At 43.8% G+C, this 21,019-nt stretch overlaps 1 protein-coding gene across 7 annotated transcripts in view; it reads left to right on the forward strand.

Annotated features, from left to right (window-relative positions):
* The window catches only part of ATXN7L1 (ataxin 7 like 1), a 219,884-nt gene that overhangs the window by 87,382 nt on the left and 111,483 nt on the right, over window positions 1–21,019 (forward strand). Inside the window, exon 4 of one of the 7 annotated variants that reach the window (XM_011372516.2) lies at window positions 19,765–20,955. The exons of 5 other annotated variants lie outside the window; for them this stretch is intronic. In XM_011372516.2, the coding sequence (XP_011370818.1) occupies window positions 19,765–19,847 (83 nt within the window). In that variant the 3' untranslated portion in view covers window positions 19,848–20,955. Of the gene's footprint in view, window positions 1–10,242; window positions 10,264–19,764; window positions 20,956–21,019 lie in introns of those variants that run through there. One more of the 7 variants, XM_023537980.1, reaches the window with a different exon arrangement.

Below are 21,019 nucleotides of genomic sequence, written 5' to 3' on the forward strand. Positions count from 1 at the left end.
GTCTGTGGCCCAGGGGTTGGGGACCCCTGCCCTAGGGGACAAAGTCACCCCCAGTTGAAACACACTGCTGTAAAACATAACATCCCACACGCACACTTGTCATATCATATTCTGTGCTTTTCTATATTTAAAATTTTTCTCCGAGTTAAAATGTGTGTGTGTGCACGTGCACTAAGCTCAGAAGTAATTTCTGTGGAGTCACGTGGCAACATGTAGGAAATTTACTATTTCAGCTTTCACAGAGATGGTGGTCATCAGGATAATTCCCCATCACAGTCAGAAGCAAAGCATAAAACAAGATATCTTACCGAAGCCTGTGTGATGCTGTCCTTCCCACCTCAAAATCAAAAAAGCAAAAGAAATAATACACACATATACACAGATCCTTCAGAATTTTTCAGCCACATTTGGTACTCACCCTCCAAGCAGAGAAACATACAGCCCTGCACCCCATCCATCAGACAGAGATAATCCTTGGATGTCACTGCTACTTAAAAAAAATGTATTAGAACCTAGATGTCATTCAATAGACAAGAGAGGATTAATATTTTTTTCCTCTTTCTCAGAGAAGGCTTTTTATTCCCTTTTCTGATTATATTTTTGAATGCCCTTCAAGTAGCTGTTTTGTATGTTGATGGTGATGCAGTAGAATTTAATGAACTGTGAGCTAAAGCAGAGAGACAGAGCCACAAAATAAATGAGTGACAGCAACTTGCTCCTGGAGGCTGGCACCTCCATTCCTTCCATGCACATCCAGATGCCGATATTGGTTGGGTACCGGGAGCAGCATAGCCCAGCAGTGCTACACATGGGAGCCTCATTAATGAGGTTCCAGGGTTTTCTGCAATTGTTCTTTTTATTTTATCTATCTCCAGGTGACCTCTAGTTGAAAAAAGAACCAAACCATTTGTGCTTCTGAGCCCTGCAGAAAGTCAGTCCCTCCCAATGTCAGTACCCCCGGCTTCCTGGGGATCATCACTGGCTAATTAGCCTGCAGAACTTTTTTTCTGAAGGTGCTGATTGCCACAGTGCAGGGCTTGGGTTTTTTTTGGTCAATTGAGTTGAATTGGTTTTTTGAGATTGAAATACTGTTGTTGCTATTGTTGGCTTTTATGAGACTAGATTATTTACACCAGAAAAGTATAAAATAATTAAAGGAAAATGGTTTAATCAAACATATTCTTTGTCTAGTCTGACAGTATTAATTAATAAGATTTGGCAAAAGCATGTGAATCTGTGCAAACTTTATTTTGTTAGTAGGATTCTTTTTTCACTGTAGTTTGATGAATGTATCTCCAATCCAGAATTTACTCCTGGAATGATATGCCTTTTGGGCTCCTCATGATCAGAAACGATATCTGCCGTTGTTTCTTCTTTCATCTTTCCAACGTCCCTGGTAAAATGCAAGTCCTAAGGAAATCTCTATAATAAATCCTAAGGAAAGAAATGCCAAACTGGGGCGGCTCCCTAGTGTAGTGGTTAGCACGTCTGCTTTACACACAGAAGGTTGTGGGTTCGCGCCCCAGGGAGAGCCACGGCCCAGACCCTGGGTACACGCTGCGAGCGTGTGGGAGGAGATGCCCCGCCTTCAGAGATCCAGTACTTTAAGGGTAAATGGCAACATCCATAGGTTAGGGGTGGAATTAGGGGAGGCGGAGAGGAGTTAAAGAGGGGGGGAAAAATAGAAAAATAATAAAATAAAATAAATGACAAATCGACTGATTAGAAAATGGTTAGACCTTAAATCAAGCATTACAACAGAGAATCTACAACGAAGGGCCATGGTTTGCCCCACTTCCAATTGTTATATTTTGAACTTGCTACTGCTCAAATCAGAGTTAATGCTGGCTCTAAAACATAGCAGGCTGACCTGGTTTCAAACCCTGGCTTTTCTTTTTACTCTACTAATGGAAGACAAAATAACAATAACAACAATAACAATAAAGCGAATTACACTAATTGAGCCTTTATATGAGCTAAGCTTTTTAATGTGTTTCTTAACCCTGTCACCACCCTAAGGTGCTGTGGTCATATTATCCCCATCTCACACCCAAGGAAAGAAAGACTCAGAGGATTTAAGAAATTTGCTCAAGGTCAGGCAGAACCAGGATTCTGGAGTCAACCTATGTCTGACTCCAGATCACTTGAACCACTATGCTGGGAGAATGTTTGGACCTCAAACTCCCTATAACACCTTGACTAAACTTTGATACAGTTGGTCATTTTTGTCCCCTGTAGGACGCTGGAGACTAAAGGACAGGGGCCTGGGGGCAGCGGAGCTCCCTGTCTCTTTCTCGCCTTTCTAAGCTACACCACTGATCCTATCTACTTATTGGCATAGGTGATGAACTTGAGCACAATTTTGAGGGAAGGAGGAAGAAAGCAATAAATTGGTTATAATGAATGTATTTAGAGCCTTAGCCACAGCATTTTAAAGAGAACTTTAAATATCAAAAAGTAAAAAGAAGGAAATATGTAGAAGAGGTGGAGTAGATACCACGATCAGTTCTGCCTGTAGTTTCTTGTTTATCTCTAACAAATGAGCAGACCGTGAGACCTGCAAACAGTAGGTGATTTCCTTTAAATTCAGTGAAATTCCCTTTTTTGCATGTTTCTGTGAATTAAGTAGAAATGTTATAAATAAATAAATAGCAGATTGAATGGTTTTGTTCAAATTTGGAGATAGATAAATAGGATCTTCATAACCTTAAGATTCAACTTTAATTGAAAATAAACTTCTGCTCATAATCTTATGAAAGCCTATTTCTTGAAGGCTGAATCTCTTAGATCACCTTCTTCAAGTCACATAGCTTTGATTCGTTCATTTATTTGAAAAGTATTTATTGAGCACCTACTCTATGCCAAGCATTGTTCTAGTGCTACAAATACAGGGGTGAACAAGACAGGGAGGGGCTTGGCTTCTTGAAACCTACGTTCTGGTGTGTTAAATAACGTATACAAAAATGCTCAGTCCAGATCAAGCCATATGAAGAGCAAGCGCAGGAGTGTCCCAGCAGAGAGCACAGCAGGTGAGGTTTATGAGGGCTTCAGGAAGGAAGGTAGGGAACCGAAATGCAGAGCCCTGTAGGCCAGACTCCAGACCCTGGATTTTATTCGGGGCATGGTGAGAAGACCCTAGAGGGTACTGATTGAGGGAAAGACATAATCTGGTTTATATTTTTAAAAGATCACTCTGGCTGGTTGGATCCCGGGAGACTTCACAGGGACTAATGCATAGCCATGCAGATGAAAAGGAAAGGATAAACTTGAGACTCGTTTTGGAAGTGTAGCTGACAGAATTTGCTGATGGTTATAATTGAAAAATGGAGGTGTCAACATTTAGGGTTAGTTAGAAAGGGAATAATAGCCAGTGATCTGGCAAGAAAGCAGCAGAGGATGAAGACCTAGAAGCCAAGAGAAGAAAGTGTTTTGGAGACCCACTCAAATGCCAGGAGGTTAAGCGAAAGCAGAAAAGAGACTGTTGTCGACCTTGACGATAACCATTTTAGTTTGTTTTTTGGGATTTTTTTCCCAAGTATAGCTGACTTCATTTTTATGTCCCTGATACAACTTTTTTTGAGTGCTTTTCTGCATTTCTGCTGAGCTCAGCTACCAGCCAACCAAATTGTCAGCTGGTCCCTCTGCCCCCTGCATCCCTGCATCCCTGCATCCTATGGCACCAATTGTGTAGCAGTTACCTGTGAACTCTAGACACTGAGCTACCAAGGGCTGGGTCTGTGCCTTTTGCATACCTGATCCCCAGCATGGAGCACATTTTCCTAATTTGATGCACAAACAGGTAGAAGGAAGGACCCCTCCAATCCCAAGTCAGATGCTCCAGGCACTCTCCACTTCACCAGCATCAGCATATATGGTGGCTATTGCAGATGCTGTTTGCTTTATTCATCCCCACTGTGCACACATGCACACATGCACACCCACACACCCGCACCCCAGACTAGGAGTTTCAAGGAACCAGAAACCCTGTCGTCATGCTCACCATTATGTTTTCTGAGTTAATATGATGAGTGTAGAATCTGCAGTTGGTGCTCAATATACTTTTTAAAAAGTGAATCTTGGAAGACAAGAGGGAGGAAGCAAGAAGAAAAGAAAAGTGGCTTGCCAGTTGCAAATAAGCCAAATTCCACATGTAAGGGAGTACATTCATTGAGGAGGTACGGATCCTTGAAAAAACATGACCATCTCTGTTGAGGTACCATTGGAGAGGCTGATGCAGGGGAAACGTCCTAAGTCACTGAGCACTGCTGCTGCGATCCCAGACCACAACTGAGTTCTGGAGGGCTGGCACGATAACATGACCCCTGGCCTCTGACTCATCACTGGCTTTTCCTCGCTGTACAGGCTGCTCCATTCCATTCCTCAGAGCTGTATCAACCAAGGAAAATTAGGGGAACAGTCATCGCTTTATTTAAATCCGAGGACAGAATGTTGCCAGCCCTGATTCGAAAGGTCATTTTGGAATTCTCCCCATCCTGAGCAATGAGTAGAGCAGCATTTCCCAAACAGTGTTTCTTCCCCAAAGAAGTAAATCAGCACTCTGACAGCTCGAGTTTGAGTGGACACATACTTGGGAAACAATGCAAGCCAGTTTCCATTCCTGAGGGAGGTTCACAGCACCTCGTAGCCTTGTGCAGCACTAAGAGATCTTGGAGTATAAAACAAAGATGCATCTTTTCGCTTTGGAGCCTCATCATTCTTAATTTATCTGAATTCGACCACATGCACTGGGTAATAATAATAATGCACTTTTGTTTCTAGTAATATGGCCCCAGACACAAGCCTACTCCTTCATCTGGTGCCCGAGCAGAGAAACAAAGATCTTTACCAACCCTGGAGGAGAAACTGGCCATGGAAAGAGTCCATTATCCCCAGATCATGTGGACTGTACTTTATGAGCAGAAAGGTATTAAAGGTGGTTTTGAGTTTACACGATTCGCACCTGTCACCCTGATGCTAGAACCCAGCTACTGTCAAAGCTGAAGTTCCCGTTTCACAGTTTTCATTTTGGAAGGGCCTCTGGAGCATTTGCTCAAGGAGCTCATTCTTAACGCTTTACCTGGGGTCACTGAGAGTTCCCTCCCAAAGTGTCACATATGAGGAACCTGTGTGTAAGCTCACCTCGGGGACACTATGGGTCTCTAAAGAAGGTTGTGCTTCTTCCCATCATCATGTATTTACTATGGCAGGTTTTCTTCTCCCCATCCCCCACCCACACGGAAAAAAGTGCTATTAAAGTATGTGGTATCTTAGAATTTATGGCCTCCCAGAGTCAAAGAAATACTGTAGTTAACATTTTGTATAGGACTTGCCCTCTGCTTTCACAGGGCCAGGCACTTCTGAAAAATGAGTGCAGATTTGGGACTGCTGCATAGGAGATACATGGGAAATAAATGGGTCCAGGGGAAAATGTAAATTGGAGGAATAAATGATGAAAGAGTAAGTAAACCATTTCACTTTGATGAATCCTACTTCACATGGAATGAATAATAATCTTTTTTTTCTCCAGAGAAAGCAAGTATACTCTTTGTCTTACAAAACTGGAACAACAGATTTCTAAGGTTTGGTTTCTGACTAACCCTGTTATTTGTTAGTTAAATTTTTCTCCTCCTGGAATTATTTCTCAAATTTCTGAACCTTCTCTGGAGGTATGTTTTTCTAAGACCAGTTGGACCTGTGGCTTTCTGCTCATCAATATGTGACTGTCCCCACCCTATGCATAACCCGCTTCAACATGTGCCTGCCTCTACCTCGAGCGCTTCTGCATCGACGCCGGCCTGACTGACCACCCCAACTCAGTGACCTGTATTACTGTCATGTCTGGGGTGTCATCCACATGGTGACCCTATCTCCAGATACAAATGCATCAAGTTACCAGTGCGTTTAAGGAGGCAGGGGCTGGACAACAGCTCTTAAAATTCTTGTGCCGCTTTCTCAGCCACCCCTTTCATATTCTTACCACCTGTGACAGTCACCCTAAAGTTTGTGGTGAGGAACCAGAGAAGAAAGTGTTTTGGAGACCCACTCAAATGCCAGGAGGTTAAGCGAAAGCAGAAAAGAGACTGTTGTCGACCTTGACGATAACCATTTTAGTTTGTTTTTTGGGATTTTTTTCCCAAGTATAGCTGACTTCATTTTTATGTCCCTGATACAACTTTTTTTGAGTGCTTTTCTGCATTTCTGCTGAGCTCAGCTACCAGCCAACCAAATTGTCAGCTGGTCCCTCTGCCCCCTGCATCCCTGCATCCTATGGCACCAATTGTGTAGCAGTTACCTGTGAACTCTAGACACTGAGCTACCAAGGGCTGGGTCTGTGCCTTTTGCATACCTGATCCCCAGCATGGAGCACATTTTCCTAATTTGATGCACAAACAGGTAGAAGGAAGGACCCCTCCAATCCCAAGTCAGATGCTCCAGGCACTCTCCACTTCACCAGCATCAGCATATATGGTGGCTATTGCAGATGCTGTTTGCTTTATTCATCCCCACTGTGCACACATGCACACATGCACACCCACACACCCGCACCCCAGACTAGGAGTTTCAAGGAACCAGAAACCCTGTCGTCATGCTCACCATTATGTTTTCTGAGTTAATATGATGAGTGTAGAATCTGCAGTTGGTGCTCAATATACTTTTTAAAAAGTGAATCTTGGAAGACAAGAGGGAGGAAGCAAGAAGAAAAGAAAAGTGGCTTGCCAGTTGCAAATAAGCCAAATTCCACATGTAAGGGAGTACATTCATTGAGGAGGTACGGATCCTTGAAAAAACATGACCATCTCTGTTGAGGTACCATTGGAGAGGCTGATGCAGGGGAAACGTCCTAAGTCACTGAGCACTGCTGCTGCGATCCCAGACCACAACTGAGTTCTGGAGGGCTGGCACGATAACATGACCCCTGGCCTCTGACTCATCACTGGCTTTTCCTCGCTGTACAGGCTGCTCCATTCCATTCCTCAGAGCTGTATCAACCAAGGAAAATTAGGGGAACAGTCATCGCTTTATTTAAATCCGAGGACAGAATGTTGCCAGCCCTGATTCGAAAGGTCATTTTGGAATTCTCCCCATCCTGAGCAATGAGTAGAGCAGCATTTCCCAAACAGTGTTTCTTCCCCAAAGAAGTAAATCAGCACTCTGACAGCTCGAGTTTGAGTGGACACATACTTGGGAAACAATGCAAGCCAGTTTCCATTCCTGAGGGAGGTTCACAGCACCTCGTAGCCTTGTGCAGCACTAAGAGATCTTGGAGTATAAAACAAAGATGCATCTTTTCGCTTTGGAGCCTCATCATTCTTAATTTATCTGAATTCGACCACATGCACTGGGTAATAATAATAATGCACTTTTGTTTCTAGTAATATGGCCCCAGACACAAGCCTACTCCTTCATCTGGTGCCCGAGCAGAGAAACAAAGATCTTTACCAACCCTGGAGGAGAAACTGGCCATGGAAAGAGTCCATTATCCCCAGATCATGTGGACTGTACTTTATGAGCAGAAAGGTATTAAAGGTGGTTTTGAGTTTACACGATTCGCACCTGTCACCCTGATGCTAGAACCCAGCTACTGTCAAAGCTGAAGTTCCCGTTTCACAGTTCTCATTTTGGAAGGGCCTCTGGAGCATTTGCTCAAGGAGCTCATTCTTAATGCTTTACCTGGGGTCACTGAGAGTTCCCTCCCAAAGTGTCACATATGAGGAACCTGTGTGTAAGCTCACCTCGGGGACACTATGGGTCTCTAAAGAAGGTTGTGCTTCTTCCCATCATCATGTATTTACTATGGCAGGTTTTCTTCTCCCCATCCCCCACCCACACGGAAAAAAGTGCTATTAAAGTATGTGGTATCTTAGAATTTATGGCCTCCCAGAGTCAAAGAAATACTGTAGTTAACATTTTGTATAGGACTTGCCCTCTGCTTTCACAGGGCCAGGCACTTCTGAAAAATGAGTGCAGATTTGGGACTGCTGCATAGGAGATACATGGGAAATAAATGGGTCCAGGGGAAAATGTAAATTGGAGGAATAAATGATGAAAGAGTAAGTAAACCATTTCACTTTGATGAATCCTACTTCACATGGAATGAATAATAATCTTTTTTTTCTCCAGAGAAAGCAAGTATACTCTTTGTCTTACAAAACTGGAACAACAGATTTCTAAGGTTTGGTTTCTGACTAACCCTGTTATTTGTTAGTTAAATTTTTCTCCTCCTGGAATTATTTCTCAAATTTCTGAACCTTCTCTGGAGGTATGTTTTTCTAAGACCAGTTGGACCTGTGGCTTTCTGCTCATCAATATGTGACTGTCCCCACCCTATGCATAACCCGCTTCAACATGTGCCTGCCTCTACCTCGAGCGCTTCTGCATCGACGCCGGCCTGACTGACCACCCCCAACTCAGTGACCTGTATTACTGTCATGTCTGGGGTGTCATCCACATGGTGACCCTATCTCCAGATACAAATGCATCAAGTTACCAGTGCGTTTAAGGAGGCAGGGGCTGGACAACAGCTCTTAAAATTCTTGTGCCGCTTTCTCAGCCACCCCTTTCATATTCTTACCACCTGTGACAGTCACCCTAAAGTTTGTGGTGAGGAACCTCCATCCTCACAACAAGCCTTTGCCTCAGCTGTTCTTTGAAGGGGGCTATTTTGGAGATGTTTGCAGAGTTGGGCTGGGGGACCCATGAGGAGGCCCGGAAGAGCGGGGGTGCCCATGAGAGCTGTCCTACTCTGTGGCTTGTAATGTTTGTGAGCCAGGAAACCACCAGGCTGTTTTGACCACCATGGATTCCCACAGTACAGGCAGAAGAGCTATGGACACCTCTTTTCTCTTACTATTGTTCTATCTCCCCACCCCCACTCACCTGCAGAATTTGCACACTCCTCCAGTGATTTGATCCATATTACCCTGATGCTGCATTCCATCCTCTATAGGTTGTTTGGTGTTTTTCTTTTTAATATTTGTTTCATTATTCATCCAGCACTAAAATCGCGTTAGGCTGGCAGCGTAGCCCAAGGAACGAACCATCGGTCTGGTTTTGCTTTTGTTTTGGGGGATTTCTTGGGGAGGTGCTCTCTCCCCTTGGAATCACGGACCTATATTTTTCCTGTGTGTCTCCTATGCAACATTCTCTGATAATTTTTCAGAAATGCTTGGCCCTATAAAAGAGAAGACAGAAGGTCTCATACAAACTTAGCTACAGTATTTACTTGATTCCAGGACACTATTAATTTTACGATGCCATGTCAATTGAGTAGCACCTTTCCCCAGGTACCAGGAGCACTTCCAAGACAGTCTTTTTCATCCAAGCAGCATCGATGAGCAGAAAGAGATGGCAGAACTGGGCACTGTCTGGGGAATAAGCGAATAGCAGCTTCTGGAGCTGCACGACTAGGTCATAATTAACCCACGCACATTTCTTCTTTTCTTCCTGGCGTCAGGTACTTCATCGTCCCTTTGGCTTAGAATTTAGTTCAAAGTACAAAATAATGAAGCTATAATGGCTTGGGGAGTTTCCTGTTTCTGGTGATACCCCCGACAAATGTCATGTAAATTAACCTGGTCCCATAGCAACTAGGCCACACATAGAAAAAAATCACACCGCTGCCAAGGAGTAATTTAGGAGTCTGGTTTTAGTTTTCAAATGTAAAGGGTAGTGAGGGGGAGCCTTACTCTTGTTTTATTTTTGATTTCTAGTTTAATTTATGGTGGCTGCCAGAGAATGTTGGTTATGTTATCCATTTTATAACTTACGATACTTCCTTTGTGACTAATTAGCATGTGATCAGTTTTTTTTAATATGTCATGTGTGATTAGAAAATGTGTATAATCTCTCTTTTGTGTGCAGGGTTTCATATATTCATTGTATACTTTTGTTATGCAGATCTTGTATATCCTCACCGCTGTTGTCTGCTTGGTCTATAATTTCTGAGAATGGGGTTTTACGTTTCCTATGATGGCTGTCATTGTGTCAGTCCCTCCTAGAACTGTAACAGCTTTTGCTTTACAATTTTGAGGCTGTGCTATAGGATGCATATAAGTGTATGACTTGCAGTCTTTTTAGTGGTGGATTCTTCATCCCTATTATTAACATTGCTACCCAATTTTCTTTTGGTCAATATGTATTTGCTTATCTCGTTCCAATCTTTCATTTTCAACTTTTCTGTGTTATTTTGTTTTAGGTGTCTCTCTTGTAAGCAGTATATAGCTGGCTTTTTAAAAAGTCCAATCTGATAGTGTCTTATAATAGGTGAGTTTTATCCATTTACATTTATTGTGATAACTTTATATATTTGAACTGTCTCTTAGTTTGTGTTTCTGTTTACCTTGCATTTTATTTGCTTCTTTGTACCCTTTCTCTGTCTTCCATTAGATTAGCAAAGTTTTCTTAACTCTCTTCCTGTTTTTTTCCTCTGCTAGCTTGGCCACAATAGATTTATTTTATTTCTAAATCTATCTATATGTATATAAAACTATTTATTCAGTAATTACCATTAAGTGTTTAACATGCATACTGAAGGATATTTTCTTTTTCTAATAAAGAAGACAATTATCCTGGATTTTTCTTCAAAAAATACAAATACCTTTGCATACTTTTCTTACTTAAAGTCAACTGGTAATTACAACAAGGAATTGAAGTCCTGGCCCAAAACATTGCCGTGCCTCCAGATTCACAGGGGGATTAGAGGCATTCTGATTGATTTGTAAATCATGAGCTTCTTGCTAGTTTACTCTGTTTTACACCCTGGGGTGCTTTGGGTGAAGTTCAGAGTGATACATTCATTCCCAGCTCATAAAAACCTCTCTCCCAGATCCTGAAGATGTTCTGAAGTAAGACTGGACAAAAGAGAACTCAGCATCCTAGGGCCCACTGGTAGGGCCTTTTCCCGTAATCCTATTTCTTGTGCGTAATAATTTCCAGGGAGAAAAACAAAGGGCTTCTCCCTGTTAACACCTGCTCACTTGTCCCTTGATTCCCAATTTTTAATGTGCACGTGAATCCCCCGGGAGTTTCTTGCCTAAATACGAATTCTGATTCAGGAGGTCTGTATTTCTAATGCACTTCCAGGGGATGCTGGTGCCTTTTGGTACACGGACTGCACTTGGAGGAGCAAGTGCTTGGAAATTAAAATTAAGCTAGGAGAATTGAGGCTTCGGCTCTAGGTCAGGGTTTCTGGACACTTCACAGAACAGCAGATACCGGAAGAAACATTCTCTTTGAAGTGGTTTGGAGTTCCAGATCATTTTAATTCCAAAGATCTCCTTAAGGCCCAGCAGAGCCCTCTCTGAAGTCCCTCTCACCTCCATCCTTCTGGAGGTCAGCACAGCACGTGCTTTAAGTCTCAGGCCTGTCACTGTGTCACATAGATGTGACTCTGTGAGTCGGTGCCCAGAGGAAGAGCCCGCTCAGGCCCAAGGAAGGCTTCCTGGTAATTTATGTTTAAGACAAGCTTTTAATAGAGATACACTTTTAAATAGTAACCGGGAAAAGATTCTCTTCTCTTAACGGGTATCCATTTATAGGACTCAGCTGTTGAAGCTCAAGGGTAGCATTAGGCTTAAGTTTAATCTTCTGTATACCGTAATTTACAGCACTGAGTAAAGCATTGTACATACAACTATTTCAGTCATTTGCTGTGATAAATAGCTATTGCTCTTGGCAGAACAGAAACGCCATCTCTGCTTTCCATTTATGAATATTGAATGGTCTCGGGCAGGCTTTTGCTGTAAGTTTTTAAAGGGGAAATCCCCACTGATCGCATCTCCTCCCTGGCCCAAAATGTAATTTCCCTGCCATGTGCACCAGTCAGCTCTTGATCCAGATGGCAGTTCTGCAGCACACGTGTGGTCCTGGTGAAGACTGCACAGAGCACTTGTGACAATTCCAAGTGCAAGTCCTGCTGAAAGCTGCAGTTTTGTACCGAGTGCCTTGCGCTGTTAGGTAGAAGATTTAGCTGGTGGCAGGAAGCCACCAACAGGGACCAGAGAAATATCTTAGAGGTGATAATCTGATGCAGGAAACATAGAAGGGGTGTGATTCTGTTGGATTCCTGACAGGGAGACGATGGTGTCAGCTAGAGAAATTGAAACTAATAGGGAGAAAAGGGGGAGAAAAATGACCCAGGCTATAAATCTCTAGGGATCCACTCTTTAGGAACACAAAGACATACGTGCCTTCTACCACCAGACTTCCTCTAGGTCAGACACTTTGTTTCTTGCCAGCTGGGGAAAGACAAAACGAATATTCAGATACAACGCTCAGGTAGACTGACCAACTTGTCCCGGGAAACCTCTTACGTTCAAGCTGGCCGGTCATCCTGGTCAACTCAGGCTTCCAGAAATCCCCCCCTGAGCCCCGGTTCCTTTCTCGTGGATGACCTTTCTGCACCGGAGGGACTAAAGTCCTTCGCCTGGCATTCTTTGATTTGTCTCACGTTTCCGAGTACCCACTAGGTGCCATGCATTGCATTGATGGTGAGGAAAGAGTGAAGGGCAAATGTGAGCAGAGATGGTGAACAAATGAAACGGTGCACTTTTGCCTGCTTTTGAATGCTGTGACTGGGACCGCCTTCCATGGTCACACTCCCAGATGCTACTTCTCAGCCATATCTCTAGAAGATGATTCCTTTGAAAACAGAGATGAGAGGCTTCTGTTCTCACTACCGCCTTTTGAGGGTGATCGTGTATCTTTAGAAATATCTCCAGCATCTTACCGTTTATGAAGCACTCTCACATAGCTTGTTCATTTTGATTTTCATAACAGCTCAGTAAAGTAGACGGGTGGGTGCTGGCTTCCCTGATTTAAAAGCTCAAAGAAGTTCAGTGACATTCCTAAGGTCACACAACTGATAAAGGCAGAGTGACTAGTACTCCAGACTCTGACTCTCACCTCAGTGCATTTTCCATGAACAGAAAGCCCAGTGGAAAAAAATTCACAGTGCCAGCAAAATCGTGTGTCTACTCTCAGAGGCAAATTTGCCTTTATGAAACTTCCAACATTTGCAGTTTCTAATTCCAGTCTTATATGCAATGAACACATCCTCTGGCCTTCTCATATCTCTTTCACATAGGATCTGAGCTTTCTGTAATATCTGCTTGAAAAACAGTCTTACAGTGTTGACTCAGAAGGAATATTATTCAGTCTGCTCATAGGTTATGATCTACCCTTTCATTTCCTAACCAGAAGATTTCATCAGAACAGAAGTTACGGTTATTTCAGCAGACACTGAAGGCAGTTAGTTGTGTTCGGCATTAGAATAAACCACTCAGCATTCTGATTAGTTACAATGGGCGATGAGAGAATTGTGTAGACCAAAATCTCAACGTATGTGTTTCATGCATGTAACCCTACTAATGAGAATGAGTTTTGGCAGAAAGCTAAGCATCGATACTTCTGCCACCAGAGCTTAGAGTTGCTTGTTAGTATTCTGAGAGCTGGAGTATAGCCACAGATACAGTACAACTCGATCTTGATAACATTGCCCACTCCCAGGCCTTTGGTGAGTTTGTGAAATAGGAAGATGAGAGGAAGCAATCGAGAGGGAATTGTTTGTAAGTGGCTTAGGATGCCTTTGCAACCTTGTTGTGACTTCCTGTCTCCCCTTACCCATCTGTGGAATGAGCATAATGGTATTAGAAATTATAAACTAGAAAATGCCTTAGTATGTGACTTATGCTATCAATATGCCTCGCTGCCATGTGGAAAATAGAAGTTTTTAGCTGAAAGTTATAATGAAGTTAGGCAGGGAGCATCAGTCACTAGCAGTAGCATCATTGCCCGAGATGGGAGATGGGGGCGGGGGCTAAGGAAGGAGAACAGAGATACCCATCTGTGAAGTAGTCTGGGGCAACACGGTGAAATGTTCAAAACAAACAAGCACAGAATTAACGTTTGGACATCTGACCTGAATTTAAAACAAATAGGGGGATTGGAGGTGAGCCTCTTGTCTTTTCACATTGCAGGTTCTGTGCTCCAGCTCCACGTACCTACTGAATTCCAGAGGGTTGGGCCTGGGGAAGGAGAAAGGCCCGGGCAAACCAGTGCCCTTGTGGGGTTCAGCTGCTGTGTTTGAAGAAGGGTTATGTTAGAGAGGCAGCAGAGGGGTTAGGAACCAGCCAGACTATGATGCCAAGCTATCTGGACGTGACTGGCTCTGCTACTCACCAGCTAAGTGACCTTCAGCCAATCCTTCAATCTCTGTGCCTCAGTTTCCTCGTGTACAAAATGAAATATTAGTACCTGTCTCTGAGATTGTCAGGAGGATAAAGAGTAGATACGAGTGCAACGCTTAGCAGATCACCTGGCATCTATGCACATAAGCAGGGCGTGGCAACTTCTCCGGCCTTGAGAATTCCAGCACACAGAGAGTAGAAACACAAACTGGATCGGTTGAGGGAAGTTTACCTCCACAGGCTTGAGTGTGTTGACCATGAATTACACGGTCATTCTCAGAGAGGGAGCATCGGCGGAAAGAAAGAAGAAGGGCCACAGCTGGTATGATGCCCAGCCGTGGCTGGACCCCTGGCTGGCAGGAAGAGTTGTGTAGATCTGCTCAGGTGGACCTCCTTGAAACTTTCCATGTGCCTCCTCCCTGCCCCCAGGGAAGTTGGAAGCTTGAGGGGTTCTTTATCCACAGAAGCAGATTCCAGTGGCCAGTATCTTAGGAATTTTTGTCTCCTTATCTCATAGGAATCACCTTTCCCAGAGTCATTTACCGATACTGAATCTACTCTGGAATCCTGTAAAACCATTCCCTTGTTATCTGTCTGCCTCAGCATGGGAGAAAGCCCTCTGATTTGGAACTCCTGTGTGATGCCTGCCATTTTCCTCACTGCAGTGTGTGGGCAGGTCTGCTCTCTGCTGCACACATCTTCAGAATGACTGGATTTCAGGCTTTCAGAGCAAATGTCTCTAAATTCACTGGAGAAAGGAGTGTGCAATCATGTGCTGGTTGGTGTTTGCCAAAATGTGGCCTTAAAACAGGATAAAGTGATGGCTCCTGGCATGAAAGCTGGATCCCCCTGGGCATACACCCGTCCTGAACAGCTCCTTTAAAACCAGAAGCAATTTGTCATCTTTCGATTCTCTTCCAGCACTATCCCTGTCACAGGTAGATAAATGAGGTGGCACATGGGTGTCCAAACGCCAGACCATCTAATCCCAGCAGTTTCCCACAGAGCCATCACTCCGTGAGAATGGGGAACACAGTAGGGTGGTCCTTGGCTTCGGGGATTATAACCATAAGCAGATTTTTTTTCATTTCATGTCCCATTTATATGTGTGAAATGCTTTCAAAGAATCTCCCAGCCTCCAGTGTGCCATTGATAGGTGTGTTTCTCATTTCAGAATCTTAAAATGAATCATACACTTGCAAGTTCAACATCTCATGTCTGTAGTTCCACTAACCAAATCAATGTCTCAGCAGAATTCAACAAGCACCCCTGAATTAGAAATAGAGATTGGACTTGATGTTCTAAAAAGCCTTGATTACAGAGAGCCAATGGGAAAGGCAGATACATTTCAGTTCACCTCAAGTTCTATGTTCTGTATGTGGCTTGAAAGATACCCACACTGTTTCTGCACAGCCCATGTGACTTTAGTCACAGAGTTATTCCCAAGGGTGCAATAAGTTGATGAAGCCTCCTGATGCTTCTTGTTGGCCAGAACATGGGTGACCCGTGATGCCCTGCAAATGAAGGATAGGCCTGTGTGGCAGATGAACTCAGCTAGCCAGGGCAGGCCTCCTACCTACACCAAGGCAAGGCGCCAAGTGTATTGCTGATTGGGCCAGACAGCTTTGATTTCTTCTGTGGCTATCGGTCACACCCTTCACCCCCACAGCTGCCAGATTAACTGGGCATCCATAGTCACAAGGGCCCAAGCTTGCCTGGATCAACCCAAGTTCATCTCCAACCCCTGAAAAATCATCTGCCCAGACGGTGTTACAGTGAGTCTTTGAGCATCATTAAGGCATCCAGAGAAAGGAGTACACGCAGGACATCTTCTCAAAGCTGGATCTGTTGAGCATGAAGCAGATTCTTACACAGGCCGCTAATGCTGGTGACTATAAGGAGTTTATAGCCAACTCCTAATTATCTGTGGTACTGAAGGAGAAATCTAGCATGAACTTTAACATATAAAAATAAATCTCCCAATTGAGATTTAGCCAGTAGTTTCAACTAGAAATCTTTTAGAGGAGGTGTGGTGTTTCTTTTTATGTTTTCCCAATTAATCAGTAGTTTTAATGAGCAGCAAAATGACCCAGTGGGGCTGAGAGTACAGCACAGGAGCATAATTCACATGAGATTAAGAGATGGGTCTAGGTTCCTTTCTTGCCTCTTCCAGCCTATGTTCTTCATCTACCTATTGCTACGACTACTTTATAAGGTCAGGAGAGGATCAAACGAGTTAATGAATGTAGAGCTATCCCCAAGCCCAGCCATAGGAAGCACACGATACATCCTAGCTGTTAGGATTTATTTAGCCTCACAGAAAAAGAGAAAAGACACTCTTACTTAGTCGAAGATGATAAAACAACAGAATTGTTTGTTCATTAAAAGACAGGCACAAACCTAAGTGAATCTTTAAGGTAATTCTGCATTTTATTCATGGTGAAATTACATAATCTCTTTTTTCTTTAAGCTTAAAAGGCTGAGCCAGTTGTACATGATATATTAAACCCACACGTTTACTTACTGTAGAAGAGTTACTGTTTGAGAGTATGATCATTCCTGGAAAAAAACAATTTCAGTATGCCTCCTGTCCATTAAAAAGAGTTACGTGTAAAGATTTCCATTCCTTGGATTAACGTCTTCGGACTCCTGCTCTCTTTTCAAGCTTTGTCATAAAGCAAGGGAAGGGAGGCTGTGGACTCCTTGAGGAAGGCATTCTTTATAATTCCTCTTCATCGCCCCAGAGTGTCTTGCAAATAGTAGGTACTTAATCAATGTCTTATGAATGGATGAATGAATGAAGGAATGAATAATTTAGATGTTTAATCCTTTAAGTCAGTGATATTCGACCTCTACCCATGCATCAGAATTGCTCGAAGGCCTTATTAAAACACAGATTGCTGGGCTCTGATTCAGTAAGTCAGGGGTGGGGCCCAAGAATCTGCATTTCCACCAACCCTCCAGATGATGCTGATGCTGTTGACCCAGGGGCTCTACTTGAGAATCACTGCTTTGGGGTCCACTCCACTGCTTAGGTCCACTGCTTTGTCACCTTTTCTAAGCCTTCCAAACGATTGACAGCTGTAACTATCTGACCTTGCCCCATATAATGGAGACAGATTTTGTAAAAGTTACTAGGCTTTGATCAAATAGAAGAGCAACCTGGATTTTCTTAATCAAAAACTACATTTGTCCTCTGTATAACTGAGAGAAGAGAGAATCGGATCGCCACTCCCCTCACGACTGTGGCTGTGCTGGCAGGACATGGTCAGTAGGGGTGGAGTGGAGTGGTGCACCTTGCAACATTTAAGCCAGATTACATTTCCATCCAGTTTTAGAATCCCCACTTAGTGTCAGATGCTTAACTGCAGAGTCGAAACGAGGCCTGACCTTCTGCAGAAACTGCATATGAGCAGAAGGGGTACTGGAGTGAACATATATGATACAAACAGGAACGCGTAATTTGCAGTCTTTTCCTGCTGGCTGTTGGCCTGACTGAAGTCATTAGGCGCCCCCATGTTCAGAAACAAGAAGGAGTTTCATGGCCTGAGGAAGGCTGCTCTCTGCAAAAAGTCATTTTCTTATTCCCAGATGTCTCTTCAGATGGCAGGCAAAGAGCTCCTCCCATCCATCCCCCTCTTCTCAGGAAAGAGTCCTTGAAACTGTGAGGACACGCAGCAGAAGCCAGAGACCAGTCGGGCAGAGGGAACCAGAGGGGCACCAGACTCCCTGAACAGAGAGAGGAGAGCAAGTGAAATCCGAGAAGGGAATTGAAGGGAAGGAGGAGACCAAGACCTTCCTCCGAGGTAGTGAGAGTATATTAGTAGCCTATTGCTACATAACAAATGACTCCAACATTTAGCAACTTAAAACATATTTATTGTCTTGCCCAATTTCCATGGGTCAGAGACCTGGGAGCAATTTAGCTGGGTGGTTCTGGCTCAGGCTTTCATGCGGTTGCAGTCAAGCTGTCATCCAGAGCTGCCGTCTCATCTGGAGGCTTGGCTGGAGCTGGAGGACCCACTTCCAAGATGGGCACTCACCTGGCTGTTGGCAAGAGGCCCTAGTTTCTCACTCTCGGTACCTTAGACCTCTCCACAGGGCTGCTCACAACATAGCAGTTAACTTCCATCAGAGCCAACAACCAGAGAGGGAGGGAGGAAGTCAAAATGCCTTTTATGACCAAGTCTCATAAGTCACACACTGTCACTTCCACATTATTCTCTTCATCAGAAACGAGTCACTAAGTCCAGCCCACACTCAAGGGGAAGGGAATAAGTCTCCACCTCCTGAAGGAGCAGTATCACCACAGAGTGAGCCCCTTTCATGCTCTCCTTCCAGGCTCAGAAAAGCACAAAAATAATGGATATAGAGCCTTTGGTGAAAAGATGATGGGGGCTTTTAAAGGGACTCCAGAAGGGGCTGTTGGAGTTTTGCCTTATTGGGCTGAGGAGAGGTGGTAGATAGAGAAGAAGGCATTGAAAACTCTCTGTGGGCTTTGAGCCCATGGTTCCATAGGGGTCATGCAGGCCCCTTCTCTCTAGGCGGAAGGCAACCTTGTTCAGAAAAGACTGAAGCCACCAGTGAGTCCCAAGCCGTAGGTTTGGTTCCATAAAAGAAGGAACTGGCTGCTTAGGGCCAACTGTATGCTGGACAAAGAGCCATCCATAGCACTATGGATCTTTTTCTAGATCATCAGGCCTGCCAGGGCCCCGGTAGGGAGAAAATGGGGATTTAAGGCAGAAGTGGTGTTCTGAATAAAAAGGAACTCTGGGCTCTACCTCTCAGGAAGGATATGGGAGCCAGAGGGATGTTAGGAAGCAGGAGAGGAAGGAGCCCCACTATTTTTTCAAAGTGATCCCACTCAGGATGATGGCTCGGCACCACTGGGCACAACAGCAGTCAGCCCTTTGTGGCTTTGGCTCCTGCGTCCAACACAGAGACCCTGCCTCAGAGCAGGCATTTATTTTGCCCACACTGGCACTGTAAATGGATTCCACTTAGCAGTCTTCTTTTGAGGATGCAGAGCCATTGGTGGTCATATGGTACTGTGTCTGTTCTTATCTCCCCTATCATCCCTGGGGAATAAGCTAATCAAACTTGCTGATGATTTTACGCTGAGAAGGAGATAGCTAATAACTTGGATGACAAGTATTAGAATACAATGTGATGTGGATAAATTGGGTCCATGTATTAAGGGCTATAAAATGAGATTCCATCAAGGCATGAATAATGGTGCCTGTGGAAAGGATTAATCAAATACCCCATTAAAAGGTATAGGAATTCTGGTCAGATAGCCCCTGTTTAATTACACCCCTGCCCTTACCCCACCCCCACTCCATTCCCACTGAAACTGCTTTCTTCTAGGAGAAGTGTGGAAAAGAGTTTAGAGGAAGTAATAGAAAAATTGGGACATATATTTTAATAGAACAAGATCATAAAGTCAGATTTAAGCAGCCAGTGTTTAATTTAGGGGGGTAAAGGCAACTGGCAGGAGTAATCATTTACAAGTGTAATTTCCAAGGGAGCCCTGTTGATACCATTCAGCAAGTGCCAACAAAGCATTTACTTTCCAAAGGGAGAAAGCAAGACAAGAGAAATGGAGGCACCTCCAGGGATGGACCGGAGAACAGCCAGGCCATAGAGAAGAACCAGGTGTGAGAGTGGACAGTGCAGAAGACAGACACCACTCCTGAAAAGTCTCGGAGGACTCACACTGTCTGGAAAAGGCTTCCTGGAAGAGGAGACTCCAGCAGAGCCCCGAAGTGTGGACAGGCTTCCACTGCAAATTCGTGAGCACACTCTGGTGACAGGGTTTAGTGAGAAAAATGGGCTTGAGCCGAACAGGGGGCACCTGTGGAATTCTCTCCATTTCCACCACCACTACCCTGGTCCAAGCTATCATCACTTCTCGCCTGGACAACTGCAAAAGCCTTCCAGCTATTTCCCACTCTTGCCCCTCTGCAATACATTCTGTACACAGAAGTCAGAATCAAAATCAAAGTTAATCATACCAAACTCTCGACTTGTAGCTTTCCATTGCTCTTAAGCTAAAAGTAAAAATCATTATCATGGCTACAAGTCTTGCATGATCTGAACCACATCCTGTGCCAGGCTCTCTTTCACTCTCTATATGCCAGTCAAGCTGGCCTTTCAGAATTTCAGCACATTGGGTCTTCCTGCCACTGGACCCTTGCACATGCTTTTCCATCTCTGTATATGATTTTCTTTCATCCCCTCTTCCCAAAGCTAACTCTGACTCATCCTGCAGTATGCATCTAATAGTCACTTCCTCCTGGAAGACTTCCCTGATTTTCATAACTAGGTCAACCTTCCCTCATACCTTGAAAACAGATGTTTATCGTGTGAACATAAGGTCTGTCTCCCTCACTAGGCCACAAGTTCTATGAGGGTAGCAACCCACTCTTTGAATCCCCCAGAGCCTAACACAGCCTCAAAAAAAAAAAAAAAAAAAGTATTGACTGGATCATGACCTTTAATTGGGAGCAATGAGACTAGTTGAGAAATTTCAATTGACCAGTATGTATGAATTCTTAACTGGGATATAAACCTGAATTCATGTCCAGACTGCCACCTGCTGGCTGTGCTATTATAAATAAATCACAAATCCTCTCAGTTGGTTTCCTCATGTTATAAAGGGGGAGTACCAACAGCCACTTCACATGGTTGTAACAAGAAATTAATGAAATCGTATATATAAAAGCAGTTTTAATTGTAGTACTAGACATAAATCTACTCTGTCATTTTTCCAGTGCCTGGCATATTGAGTCATTAAACATCTATTAGATGGATGGATGGATGGATGGATGGAT

The sequence above is a fragment of the Pteropus vampyrus genome, unplaced genomic scaffold (assembly GCF_000151845.1).
Source record: "Pteropus vampyrus isolate Shadow unplaced genomic scaffold, Pvam_2.0 Scaffold208, whole genome shotgun sequence".
NCBI lineage: Eukaryota > Metazoa > Chordata > Mammalia > Chiroptera > Pteropodidae > Pteropus > Pteropus vampyrus.